This window comes from Lontra canadensis, unplaced genomic scaffold (assembly GCF_010015895.1).
Source record: "Lontra canadensis isolate GAN:19392208 unplaced genomic scaffold, GSC_riverotter_1.0 scaffold141, whole genome shotgun sequence".
Lineage (NCBI taxonomy): Eukaryota > Metazoa > Chordata > Mammalia > Carnivora > Mustelidae > Lontra > Lontra canadensis.
Genome location: NW_022631135.1, coordinates 2,368,209 through 2,382,414, shown reverse-complemented (window position 1 = coordinate 2,382,414; position 14,206 = coordinate 2,368,209). Strand labels below are relative to the sequence as shown.

At 39.6% G+C, this 14,206-nt stretch overlaps 1 protein-coding gene across 1 annotated transcript in view; it reads left to right on the top strand.

The window, feature by feature from the left end:
• The window catches only part of STX7 (syntaxin 7), a 45,927-nt gene that overhangs the window by 5,467 nt on the left and 26,254 nt on the right, over positions 1-14,206 (top strand). Inside the window, exon 2 of the mRNA XM_032843508.1 lies at positions 1,022-1,172. Within this exon, the coding sequence (XP_032699399.1) occupies positions 1,088-1,172 (85 nt within the window). The 5' untranslated portion in view covers positions 1,022-1,087. The remainder of the gene's footprint in view (positions 1-1,021; positions 1,173-14,206) is intronic.

Genomic DNA, 14,206 nt, shown 5'->3' with positions numbered 1-14,206 from the left:
CGGTCAGTGCACTCAGTGAAAAGATGGGTGTAGAGTTGTTGAGAGTCTGTGCTGTGCCCAATCCTGATGCAGGGATACCCTTTCCGTCTTTCTTTTCAAATCGCGACACATGTGGTGTGGCGTGCATTGAGACCGAAAAGAGCTCCCTCTCGCCTCCTTCCTGTGGCAGTGCCCCAGCTTTGCTTCCTGTCCTCATGTGGGCTTCTGGAAGAGGAGTGTGTTCTCCTTGCTCTGTTGGTAAGGTGTGGTGAGCTTTTACAGAGCATGCCCTTTTCCCCTCACTTGTCAGCTCTGCCTCTCAAAGTTGACCTATGCTATTACAATCAGAGACCCATCAGTCCTATGTTCTGAAGCTGTTCCTCTGTGTGTTAAATTAGATAAAGTGACATTTCTGGGGACACCCTGAAGTTTGTATACCATTTAATAAATATGTAAATACCCATTTTGTGTCAGGAATTATTTATTTTTTTATTATTATTGTTTTTAAAGATTTTATTTATTTGACAAAGATCACAAGTAGGCAGAGAGGCAGGCAGAGAGGGGTGGGGGGAAGCAGGCTCCCTGCCGAGCAGAGAGCTCAATGCAGGGCTTAATCCCAGCATCCTGGGATCATGAGCTGAGCGGAAGGCAGAGAGACTTTAACCCACTGAGGCACCCAGACACCCCATGTCAGAAATTTTTAAATGTTGGAGAAAGAAAAGATACATCGCATGTAGACCCTGCTTTATAGTTGCTGGCACTTTAGTTAAGGAGAGAAATATGTAAACAATTAAAATTATACACAAAAAAGGGACTTGGCATCTCATCCTTAGATCAAAGTTTTCAAAGGGAATGTACAATTTGAGCTTTATTTTAATTGTTTAACATGACTGGGACCTTTCAAAGGCCAGTGTTTTTGATAGCCATGAGAGTTTAACTGTTTGATGTGTCTCTTTGCCATATTTCAACTCTGTTAGGTGATAATTTGGAAAATGTAGGCCAATAACTTTAAAAGTACAATTATGTGATTTCTGTTTTGTAGGTGACTGCTTAGAAAACTGTCCAGCCTGCCAACATCTGATGAAATTAGTGAATAAGCGAATCAGCTATGTCTTACACTCCAGGAGTTGGTGGTGACCCCGCTCTACTGGCCCAGCGTATCTCTTCTAACATCCAGAAGATCACACAATGTTGTAAGTTGACTTCACTGTTTTCAATTCTTAACTGAACTTAGAGGTTCATAATAGGACAACTCCCAGACTGAGAAAGGGAGGAGCAATCCTCTAAAAACAGATTTTAGAAGACTAGAACTCTTAAAATTAAAAATAAAAAAATTTTTTAAAAAAGAAGGCTAGAATTCTTTAGAGTGAATATGAAAGATAATTGCATTAGAAGAGATAATACTTTTGCATTTTTCTGTAGAGTGCCATGCACATAATACACTATTTTATTAATGAGATAAAGATATAAAAGGATAGATATTTATATTTGCTTTAAAATCATCTGGTTCTGGATGAGATTAAAGAGACTTGTTGATTAAATGTCATAGGATTGGAACTGGGGAGTACCAAGAAGAGTTTACATTTATTAAAAATAAAGTTTTGTAGAGGGAAAAATACACAGTCCATCTTTAAGGAGCAGGGAGTAACTAATAAGGCAACATTTTAATCCATTGAGACAGATCTAGAAGATAATTCTCAGAATTCCCACAAACTATCTGTGCTACACCTGTCAAAAACTATCCTAGTAGACCAATCCCATGTAGCATTTTTTTAGAAATTATTACTCCTTGGGATGGATAGATAGATAGATAGATAGATTGGTAGTTTAAAAGATCACTGTAGCAGATTTGAGCCGAAAGTAAAACCTAAAGTTTTACATTGTGTTTCCGAATCATAGCTAATCACATATATGGATTATTTTTAGTTACCTTGTGATCAGTATTTTGCCTCTTTGGGTGTTACCTGAAGAGGTTTTTTTTAGGGTATGTTAAAACAGCATTATTCTTCAGCTTACTTTGTTAAGTCTCTTGTTCTCTTTACCAGAATGGGTTAACACACTGTGAAAATAAAGAATGTTTTCAGATGACCAAACCATGTTCTCTTATCTAATCATTAACTTCTGAGAAGTTACTACTCTACCCAGATGATTTCAGTAAGGTGTCAGCATGTTTTGGAAGCAAAACGAGTAAAAGTAGATTACAGATGGTTCTAAAAAAGTGCTGCTGTGCACAGTGGTATAATAATAAAAGCCAAAGAAAACAAGATTCTTTTTCTTTCTTAGAAGTAGTGCTGGTTGGCCTCAGGCTCATGTGTGAAAATTAAGATAGGTTATAATTTTAGTTTACATGTGTGGGAAAATCAGGACCTTTGTGTAAGAAAGGAGACCAGAAGGCCTTCCTCCAGAGGACAGGCAGATCTTTTGGGCTGGGAAAAGTGAATGTTAGGAATTCTGGGAAGAGGAAGAGGAATGAGGGTAGGCACTGAGATCATAGAGGCAGTAATTATCCAGTGGTATGACAGATACACAGACTGGAGTTCATGTGTGGGCTTGAATTTGAAAGGAAGTAAGAGTTAACTTAAGTCATGTCCACCGACAAAGAGATTGGTTGATCCAACCAGATGAGGAGTGATACGTTGGGCCAGAGTTGCATATTCATGGCATAACTCATAACTAAGTATGTGACTTTGTTGTGTGCTTCGGGGCAGCTTTGGACTGTGGAGAGCGCTGGGTTTCTCAGCTGGTTAAGCATTTGACTCTTGATTTCAGCTCAGGTCATGATCTCAGGTTTATGAGATCGAGCCCTGCATCAGGCTCTGTGTTAGGTGTGGAGTGTGCTTGAGATTCTTTCTCTCCCTCTGCCTTTCCCTTCCTCATACATCTGCTCTCTTTCTCTCAATAAATAAAATCTTAAAAGAAAAGAAAAGAAAAAAGAATACTAGGTCTCTTCAGCCATGAGAAGCTATAGTCACCACCTTCAAATATTAGAAACATTATCTTATGTAAAATATAAGAAAGGTATTCTGCATGATCATGAAGGTCTCCACAAATGAATAGAAGCAACTGTAGCCAGACTTCAGCTCTAGAAGGATAGGGCTTTTGAATAATCCTGGTTATTCAGGGATGGAATTGCCAAGCTCAGGAGGAGTGCAGTTCCTGTTACTAAGTGACGAGTATATGGTAGTCAGCTACTGTTTCTCAGGTCTGTTAGAGGTTTAAACACTAGAATAATGGTTCAGACTAAGTGACTTGTAATTAAGATATTCTCTGTTCGTTCGGCAAATAATTTATTGAGCACCTACTGCTTGCTAGTCATGGTACCAGACTCTGGAAATCCAACAGTAAGCAAGATCCCTCCGGCCCTTTTCTTATGTACTTTATAGTGTTAAGAAGAAACCGATGGTTAAAAAAAAACTAATGGGGTGGGGTAACCAGGTGATGGGCATTAGGAGGGCACATGATGTAATAAGCACTGGGTGTTATATACAACTGATGAATTGCTGACCTCTACTTCTGAAATTAATAATACAGTATATGCTAATAATTAATTTAAATCAAATTTTTTAAAAAGTTAAAAAAAAATGAATGACATGGTGTCCTATAATGAAAATGAGAGTAGTATGAGAGCAGGTGCCTTAGGGAGAAGCTGCCATAGCCAAGATAGTCCCCTGAGTGAGGACGAGAAGGGGCTAGGAGTGGGAAGATGTATAACAAGAACATTTAGAAGCAACCATAGCTGGTATTAAAATCCTGAAGCAGTTCAGAGCTTGGGGTGTTCAGAAAATAGACAAGGCTGAAACACAGCATGTGAGGCAGTTATGGCTGGAGATGAAATCAGAGAGGAGGTCACACAGGCCGCCCTGAGCCGGGGAGGCTGTCGGGGAGTTTAGATTTCATTCTAAGAAGGAAGACACACAGTCAGATCTGTGCTTTGAAAAGATTGCTTTGGCTGCTGCTGCTTAGAAAGTGGACTTTGGGGAATTTGAGGTGGGGACTCATTGTCCATCGCACGGGTCTGGTGAGTGATGTTGGCTCGTACCAGCGTGGTGGCAGTGGGGACAGAGAGAACTGATGGATGTTCTTCGGAGGCAGAGCCAACAAGACCTGCTGATGAATGTGGGTGGATTGAGAGAGAGAGAAGGAAGTCCAGGGTGACTCCATGTTTTCGTTGAGCAGCCGAGTATATACTGAGGTGGGAAGGACTGTAGTTCAGAAACAGAATTTTTTGGCAAAGTAAAGTTTGAGATGTCTTTTTTTTTTTTTTCAAATTAACATATAATGTATTATTAGCCCCAGAGGTACAGGTCTGTGAATCGTCAGGCGTACACACTTCATAGCACTCACCCTAGCACATACCTCCCCAGTGTTGAGATGTCTTTTAAATACCTGAGTAGAGATGTCAGACATCTAGTTTAGATTTATGAATTCGGAGATCAGAGTGTCATCAGAGGATAAATACTATTTGAAACCATGGGTCTAAAATAATCACAAAGGAGTAGGAGCAGAGAGCAGGAGCATTAAAAATGTAGAAGTCAGGAAGGCAGGGAGAAGGCATGAAGAATCAGAGTGACTGGGGAGGTAAGAAGGAATCAGGATCTGGTGGATTTCCAGAAATCAGAAAAAGTGTTTCGGGGCTGAGTGAGCCATCACCTGTGTCTCGTGCTGCCGAGAGACTAAAAACAGAGAATTGGATACGGCAGGCTGGTCGCTTGGAAAGGAGCGGCCTCAGGTCGCCTGGATGGCTCAGTCAGTTAAGCGTCTGCCTTTGGCTCAGGTCATGATCCCAGAGTCCCACTTTAGCAGGGATCCTGCTTCTCCCTCTGCCTGCCTCTCCCCCTGCTGCTGCTCTCTCACTCTCTGTCAAATAAATAAAATCTGAAAGAAAGTAGAAAGGAAGAAAGAAAGAAAGATCTATTCATGTCTGAGTGTGATGGAGAAAAGGAGGGAGGAGAACTGATCCTTTTTCAACTAAAGAGCTTTCCTAGACTCCTACTCCCCTCTGCTTGATCATTCAGCAGAGTTTATGTATAGTCACATGGCTACACGTAGCTGCTGGGAAGGCTGGATTGCACTATGCTTACTAAAATTGGGGCTTGCTCCATTTAAGAAGGGGAAGAAATTCAGTATTTAGTAGGCAATTGGAGGATTCTATCATTGAAGTAGAAAGAGGGTCAAAGAAGAGGCTGCATTTTTCTGCTACGTAAGAGAGAGTCTACCGAGAGTACAATTGCGAAAGAAAGGTCTCTGAAGGTGAGAGGGGGAGGGGAATGGGTCACCAGTGCCCGGTTTGCATTTCGTTCACTGTACAGAGCCCAGGCAGAGTATGACATGAATATAAATGTGGTGGGCAAAGATGGGAGGTTCCGTCTGGGTGGCCTGGTTTTAAATGAAATAGGAGCCAAAGGCATTAGGCAGAGAAGGGGCTGGAAGGCTATGGGAAGTTTATGGAAAGGAGAAAGTGATTAGTTATAGTTTTGACAATGGAAAGGATTGACATACCTTGGAATAAAGGGTTGTTTCACATGTTGAGTACTCACTTGAGATTGGGGATCATGAATTTAGTGAAACCAATCATCACTATGTATTTTTTCTAATTCTGAGAGTCAGTGTCTGAATGAAGGGAAGTTTAGATGAGGTCGAGTTTGTTAGTGTTAAAGATCTAACCTACCCCGTGTGCATCACTGAATCGGATATGAAGAAATCACGTGGAAGTGAAAGGCAGAAGTGTGAAATTTCAGTTCATTTTTTCCCCATCTGGTAGTGCTAATAATACTGGATGTGATTGAATAAGATGGTACTTTGCACTACATTTAGGTGTTTCTCCTCACACTACATTTGCATTTCTTAAATTTGTGTCCGGACAAATTACCTAGTTGCACAAAAGAAATCTTAAAAGAAGATGCTGTAAGTAGAGTAATACCCTTGTTAGAATATGTGCACCTGTTCAACTAAAGCTAATGTCTTCCTAAATACTGCAGTGGGAGAAGTTTATTTTGATATTACTTTTGATTGAGATCAGGGAAAACTTGTAAAATATTAATTTTTATGGCTCAGTTTATACCAAAAAAGAAAATAGCAATCAAAAAGATTTTTGATTCTGGGAGGGACTCAAGGATAACATTTATTAAGATTGGAATTTTTTCTTTAACTAGTATTATATCCTGAAAGTTCTGTTTTGCAAAGAGTAGAACAGATAAAACAAGATATTTTTAACTTTTTTTTGTCTTAAGATACTTTTTGTTAAAAATAATCTGTAGTCTTATCAATTTTCTTTACTAATGAATTATTTAAATCATATTACAATAATATAATTTATATTAAAATATTTAAACAGTGTAAATTCATAAATACAAAATAGAAATAGATTATATTAACGTAACTTTTTAAGAATGACTAATAAATGTAAAGATTAGAACTTTATTAGGGATTTCTCTAGAGAATTTAAAATAATTAAGAAAATACATATTTTTGCTTTAATGTAACTATTTATTTGAAAATTTTCCTGAATATGGAATTTTATTGACAGATTGTAGAGGGTGATGGGGCTAGAGGTGGAAACAATGAGGAAAGTTATTTAGATCTCAGTGTGATCCCCGATGAAGAAAATATTTTTACCCTGTGAGAGAAAGTGTTTTGTTGTTGACTCTGTCACAGAGTCAGCAAGGTATTTGTGCCCCAGCTGCTCCATCATTTGCCTGTGGCACAGACACTATTCCGTTGATGACCCCACCATGGCATCCAGTCTTTCTCAATCCAGTGCTCCAGGCAACCATTCCCAATAGACAGGAGTTGGCATGTCAATAAAACGATTTGTTATCCCAGGTCTAGAAGATGATCATGCATCAAGGAAATGCTTGGACTTAATGCTCAAGCTTTGGCTTGAGATATTTACAGGTAACATTTTTATTAATAGTATTTGGAGATGAGATGTACACCCAGTTACCCTTTATCACCTGTCTGTATTTTCTTTGACACAAACTCCTACCAGTGATGGGTAGTGTAAGGATGAACAAGCCTTTATGGGTGGAAATGGCTGAGCCTATTACATAAGGTAAAGCAGAGTAGGATATTTTCACTGGAACCATTCATCCCTGTGCCAGCAAACAACCAAACCCAGAAAAATGTATTCATTTTTGAATAAATGATATCATTTATCTCCTGTTGATTATTTCAACACAGACTTGTTTATAGTTGCAAAAACACACAGAAGTAACTCATGTTTTTGAAAGAAGCAGAATAAATTATTGAAATCCATCACATAACTGAACATTTTTTTAATCTTTAAAAAATACAGCTATAATGTATAGAGAGAGTAGTACACCAGTTATTAGTATATAACTCAATAAATTGTTACAACACCACATATACCAAGAAGGAGAACATTACCAGTACCCTGAAGCCCTTCTCATGTTTTACCTGCCCCATACTCTCTAAAGGTAAACCTCTAACATGACTGACTGATAGTCCCAATTTCTTAACTTTAGTAGAGTCATGTATTATGTTTCATGCTGGACTTCTTTCTCCCGTTACATTTGTACGGTTCATCATGTTGTGGCGTGTAGCTGTAGGTCATATGTTTTCATTATTACATAGTATTCCATATTCAACCAGACCACAGGCTGTTTATTCTTTCTGCTGTTTATGTACATTTAGAATGTCTCTGGCTTTTTGTTTTTCTTTTTTGCTATTATGAGCAATGCTTAACATTTTTACATGTTCTTTTGTCTGACTGACGTGCCTAAGAGTACGGTTATAGGGTGCATGTACGTTTAGCTATAGTTAGTGGTTACCTAAAGTCATCATACCAGGTTATACTCCACCAGCCAGTGTATCAGAGTTCATTTTGCTCCAAATCCTTGCCAGCATTTTACAGTCTTAAATTTCACCCCTTTAGACGTAGTTCTATCTCATTGTGATTTATATTGCAATTCCCTGCTTAGAATCAGACTTTTTAGAACGTCGCTGAGGTAGGAAAATCGGCAAGACGATAGGAAAGATTTCTAATTAAGCAAGCTCTCTGTGAGTGTGTACACACTTCCTGAAATCAGATCTGGTAGCAGTGTGACCTTGAGTAAGCTCTTTCATTCCCAAGACGTGATTTTCTTACATATATTTTCTCTGGGCTGGATTATGGTCTCTTTCAATTTTAACAAGCTGCAATTGTGACCAAAGTTTTTAAAGAATCTTGAAAGCTCTTCCAGCAGATGCAGGATTGTTCTCTTTGTTATTAAGAGACTGATTGCCATATCTGGATCCATAACACATACTTTTAAAATTCTGTAATTGAAATAGTCTTCACAAGACCAGCTAGAGTTCCGCTAAGACTTGTGTATTATTTCTAAGTATTAGAAGATGGGAGAGTTGCAGTCACAAAGGATTCTGGTGTGAATTGTGTCTGTATTAATTAAGGTATGAATTGAAGGAAACATAATTAGAAATATCAGCAGTCGACCGTGAAACATCGTCATCAGTGGGGTGTCTGGGTGGCTCAGGTGGTTAAGTGTCTGCCTTTGGCTCAGGTCATGATCCAGGGGTCCTGAGATGGAGTCCCGAGTCCCATATCAGACTCCCTCTTCCTGCTGCTCCCCCTACCTGTGCGCTCTCCCTCTCTCTCTCTGACGAATAAATAAATACAATCTTTAAAAAGAAAGAAAAGAAAGAAAGAAAGAAACCTAGTCATTGAAATAAAATCTTCCCATGGGTACACATAGTAAGTCTTACCACCAATGTTAATAAGAATTCTGGCATTTGAGTATTTTTTAAAAAGAATAATCTGAAAGAGAAAGAGAATGGCTACAAGTTAGCCTATGGGAAATGAACAAATTAGATCTATCGGTAACATAAAATACTACTCAGCTGCATTTATGAGTGTAGAAGTTTTCTGCTAAAATATGCATAACATGTCATATGTGCATGTGTGTTCATTCCAGAGGGTTCAGGAAAGCAGAACCTTCTAGGGGGGCATAAAATGTGTAAACTTAAACCCATGTTGTAAAGATGAAGAGAAGGTGAATGGAAAATGTTTATGCTGAATCTTCACTGTTTCATTTTCTATCATTTATTTCCTGTAGATTGTTTCAACTTGTTTAGAGTTGCAAAAATATTACAGGTTTCTTTGTGTTGTGATTAGCTCTCATTCTGTATGGGTCCTTTCTTTATTTATTAAAAAGGATCAGTGCTTGACTTTTGTCCTCATGAGGTTCCTAGGACTTTGAGATGAAATATAAAATCTATATAAATGTGTGAGTCCTTTTGTTACTTTTGAGAATGAATACAGTTCTTTTCATTGGAGTCTGGTGAAGGGGTCCCTTGTTTTTGCCTCTCAACACATGACTAAACAAAAGGGAAGCAATATCATCAACTTCTCTTTTTTGGTGCCAGGGCCAACTTTTCTTTAAAAAAAAAAAAAGCCTCAGTCCTGAGAAGTTAATAAATTTACTGAAACTATTTATTTACCCAGGAATTAGGGATGTGTCTTTTTTTCTTGGGGAGCAGTCTCTGTGGGTTTTGGTGGATGTAAAGGTGGTTTATAGAGGAAAAAGAGATGAAAACTTGTCCCTCCCCCCCAGTGCTGTTTGATATAGCTACGTTTAACATCACTCATCTGAAGATATCTGGTTGGATCTTTTCCCCTGAGCAGAAAAACTTAGTACCTTTGCTCTCTCATTGCTGTAATTTTCTTCATGGCTAGGGTGTTGGCACAACGTAGAGATAGGTGTGGGAATTAATGCCTTCTCCAAGAGAATTTTAACAGAGAGCGACAATTTTTTTTTCCTCTCTGATGGCTTTTCCTACATGACCAAACATGAGTGCTGTTTATGACAGAACGTGAATCTGATGGCTACAGAAGTGTTTACACATAATTGTATTCTTTCATTTTTTTTTTTTTATGAAAACAAAATCATACTATACATTTCTTTTCCTGCTTGCTTTTTTTGGTCTTCTCTGTTGGCCAAATAATTTTCCATTATATGAGTGTGTCACACATCATTTAACCAAACCTTTATTAACGGACATTTTGTCCTAAGATTGTATGTTTAAAAGTCGAGGAACTTATCATTTATGCTGCCTCCACACATGAGTCCTCCTGCATTCCATGTAGGTAAGGTATGAGGCTGATTATATGATAAAATCCTCATGTATGTTTCCCCACCCATGTTATGTAAAAACATTTTTATTATTATTGTATTTTTTCACTATAAATAAATTCAGTATGCTTAGTACTTATATATCACAGAGTAGCTTCTCTTTTATTAAAATGAAGTTTGTGGTTGGTTGTGTAATGACCTCTCAACAGTCCCGGGGCGCTGCCTATCTGTACATTTTCGTTGGTTCAGTGTTGATGTGGGAGTCAGACAGCAGATGTTAGGCTAGGTTGTTTAGTTTGGGTTTCCTGTAATAGTTATGACAGTTCTTGTCCTCCTCTCTTTGACTCTTTTATGTTGTTTTTCACCAGTTACTGAGCAATATTTTCCATTAAAGAGCAATTGCCATTTATACTCATTCCAAACTGGATTTTTTTTTTTTAAAGCAGGTATTAATTGATTTGCCTGTTATTTATTTGGATGAACCTATAAGTCTTACAAAATAGTGCTCTGTAGGTTTTGGTGCATTTATTTTGCCAGTCTTTTCTTGTTGTAGTGTCATTATCTTGGTCATTATTTGAAGAAACCATTGTTGGGGTAGCATGTCACTGATACTGAGTATGGCCAGCTACTTCTCTGGGATAGCTTAGCTGTTACCCCTTTTAAAGCCCAAGGGCTGCCCACAGTCATGAATAAGATTCCTTCCTAGCGTGTGGACTGTTATTTTCTTAGTGAGGACTGTGAAAACTGTTAGCTAAAAATCCAGCTGATGCCTGCTTACTTGTGAATACCCAGAGCACTATCTTGCTGTTGGGGCTTGGGAGGAGAGCTGGGCAGGGTGGTGGAAATACATCCAGTGATTTGAGTTATACAGTATTGCCAGTATACTCTGCCTGATTCAGAAGTCTCTAGAAGATGTGGAAAGTTAGTATCTTTTAACTAAAGTTAGTATCTTTTAACTACGGGCATACCTTGGAGATATTGTGGGTTTGGTTGCAGACCAATAAAGTAAGTTAAATTATCAGTTTCCCAGTGCATATAGTTATATTTATATTACATTGTAGCCTGTTAAATGTACAGTAGCTTTATGTTTAAAGAAACAATGGATATGCTTTAACTAAAAAATACTTTATTGCTAAACCGTGTGGACCCTCATATGAACTTTTAGGGAGTCATAATCTTTTGGCTCCTGGAGGGTCTCGCCTTGATGTTGATGCCTGCTGACTGAGCAGTGCGGTGGCTGCTGAAGGTGCAAGAGGCTGTGGCAGTTTCTTAAAATTAGACAGCAGTGACGTTTACTGCATCAGTTGCCTCTTCCCTTTGCGAACAATTTCTCTGTAGCATGGGATGCTGTTTCATAGCATTTTACCCACAGCAGAACTTCTTTAAAAATTGGAGTCAATCCTCTCAAACCCTGCCCAGCTAAGTTGATGTGATGTTCTAAGTCCTCTGTTGTCATTTCAATAGTCTTTACAGCAGCTTTATCAGGAGTAGATTCCAGCTCAAGAAACCAGCTTCTTCGGGAAGCAGCTTCTCAGCCACTAATGTCTGATGGAATTGCAACAATTCAGTCACATCTTCAGGCTCCACTTTTAATTCTAGTTCTCTTGGTCTGTCTGCCACATCTGCAGTTTCCTCCTAAGCTGAAGTCTTGAGCCTCTCAGAGTCATCCATAAGGGTTGGAATTGACTTCTTCCCAGCCGCTGTGCATGTTGACGTTTTGCCTTCTTATGAATCATGAATATTCTTAGTGGCACCTAGAATGGTAACTCTTTTCCAGAAATTTTAAATTTACTTTTCCCAGACCCATGAGAGGAGTCACTATTGGGGACAGCTATAGCCTTATGAAGTGTGTTTCTTAAATAAGACTTGAAAGTTGAAATGACTCCCATTGACTGCAGAATGGATATTGTGTTAGCAAGCGTGAAAACAGAGTTAATCTTGTTGAACATCTCCATCAGAGTCCTTGGGTGACCAGATGCATTGTCAGTGAGCAATAATATGTTTTGAAGATTTTATTGAGAGAGAGAGTGCACAAATGGGGAGAGGGAAGGAGCAGAGGGAGGTGGACACACAGACTCTACCTAACATGGGGCTCCATCTCATGACCCTGAGCTCATGACTTGAGCTGAAATCAAGCATCAGAGGCTTAGCTGACTGAGCCACCCAGGCACCCCCAATAAGCAGTAATATTTTGAAAGGAATCTTTTTTCTGAAGAGTAGGTCTCAACAGTGGGCTTAAGATATTCAGTAAACCATGTTGTAAATGGATGTGCTATCATGCAGGCTTCGTTTTTCATCTTTGGAGCACAGGAAGAGTAGATTTAGCATAATTCTTAAAGGCCCTGGGATTTTTGGAACGGTAAATGAGCACTCGCTTCAACTAAAAGTCACTAGCTACCTCTGCTTATAACAAGAGAGCCAGCCTGTCCCTTGGAGCTTTGGAGCCAGGCATGGACTTCTCTCAAGCTATGAAAGTCCTAGATGGCATCTTCTTCCAAGATAAGACAGTTTCATCTCCATGGAAAATCCATTGTTTAGTTTGGCCACCTTCATTAATTATCTTAGCTAGATCTTCTGGGGAAAGAATGTTCTAGTGGGGAATAACAAGAACAAGGGCCCTGCGGTGGGAGCAGGACTAGGGGAATGATGAGGAGGCCAGTGTGCACAGAGAAGGGAGAGTAGGAGCTGTGGTTGGGTTGTGGGCCACTGTAAGGAGTTGGACTTTTCATTCCAGGTAGAAGGAAGGTTTTGAGCATTTAAATAAATGGAGTGTGGAAACAGATCTGAGAATTTTATCACGTAGTCAGCATCACACTTTATTTGATCTGTGTAGAACTCAGAGGGATGCATTTGTGGAGTCAGCATAAGTTGTGAGTTCCCCAACTTTTAAACACATAGTCTTAGGATAAAATGTCCATGAACAGAGGTTAGATTAAATGCTGCGCAGCACATTGATCTAATAGAGGAGGCATTGTGTTGGGCTCAGGGAGAGTTCCGGGTTTGTCAAGTGGTTAAGGTAAATGGAGGGAGGGGCTGGAGGAGGACATGTGCTAGAGAGTGAATATGATAATTGACCATAGAGTTTGGGTTGGGTGAGGAGATGATTGAAGATGTGGAGGACAGGGAGGCTGTGTGAGTGACATTGGCAAAATGACAGGACCAAAGGATGGAAGGTTCTGGTAGGTCAGAGGCCTGTTGTTGGAACCAAGGGCCCAGTGGCAGTGAGCATGACATACCGGAGGTGGTGGGTTATAAATAGTGTGCATGAGAGGAAGGTGATGGAAAAGTTAGTTACTGGCACTGAGCGAGCATGTGATAGGATCTTGAACAGTGTGACTAAGGTGGATGGAGGACCAGATCTTTGGGGCAGAGCATGCAAAGAACTGAGGCCAGGCTGGTGGAGGGATCATCAACATGTATGTTGATATCACAGAGATCTGAGGCAGGAGTCAAGAGTGACCAGGAGGCAGGAGCTAAAACCATCAGCAGGTGAGGGGGCGTGGCCGAGGAACACAAAGTGATCTCAGCTGTAATGGGTAGTGGTGACAGGGTCCTCGAGGTTTTGTGTGTGTCCATTCTTTCTTGTACTCCTTGTCACTAGTCTTCCCTTCTGAATTTGCCTTTCTCTTTCTTTCCTGAGTTCAAGTTTCTACTTCCCCAGGGCCTACTATCTAGCCATCTCATCTATGAGTTCTTTTGTGCTCTAGCTTTAAAATTGCAATTGTCTCATTGGGTTTAAAAAAAAAAACAAAACTGTGGTGCTATTTTGGGCTATAATTTGTACCCTATCCACTTTACCACTTTGTGGCCACATTTTTTCCTGCTGTGTTTTCTCGAAGGGAATTTTGCCATTCTTTTCCACAATTGTTACGGTCTTTTTTTTTTTTTTTTTTTTTTTTAATTTATTTGACAGACAGAGATCACAAGCAGGCAGAGAGGCAGGCAGAGAGAGAGAGAGGGAAGCAGGCTCCCCGCTGAGCAGAGAGCCTGATGCGGGGCTTGATCCCAGAACCCTGGGATCATGACCTGAGCCGAAGTCAGAGGCTTTAACCCACTGAGCCACCCAGGCGCCCCTGTTATGGTCTTTTTTTGGGGGTTGCTGTATCTGTTCTTTTTATGTTATTCAACGGAATGAGTTT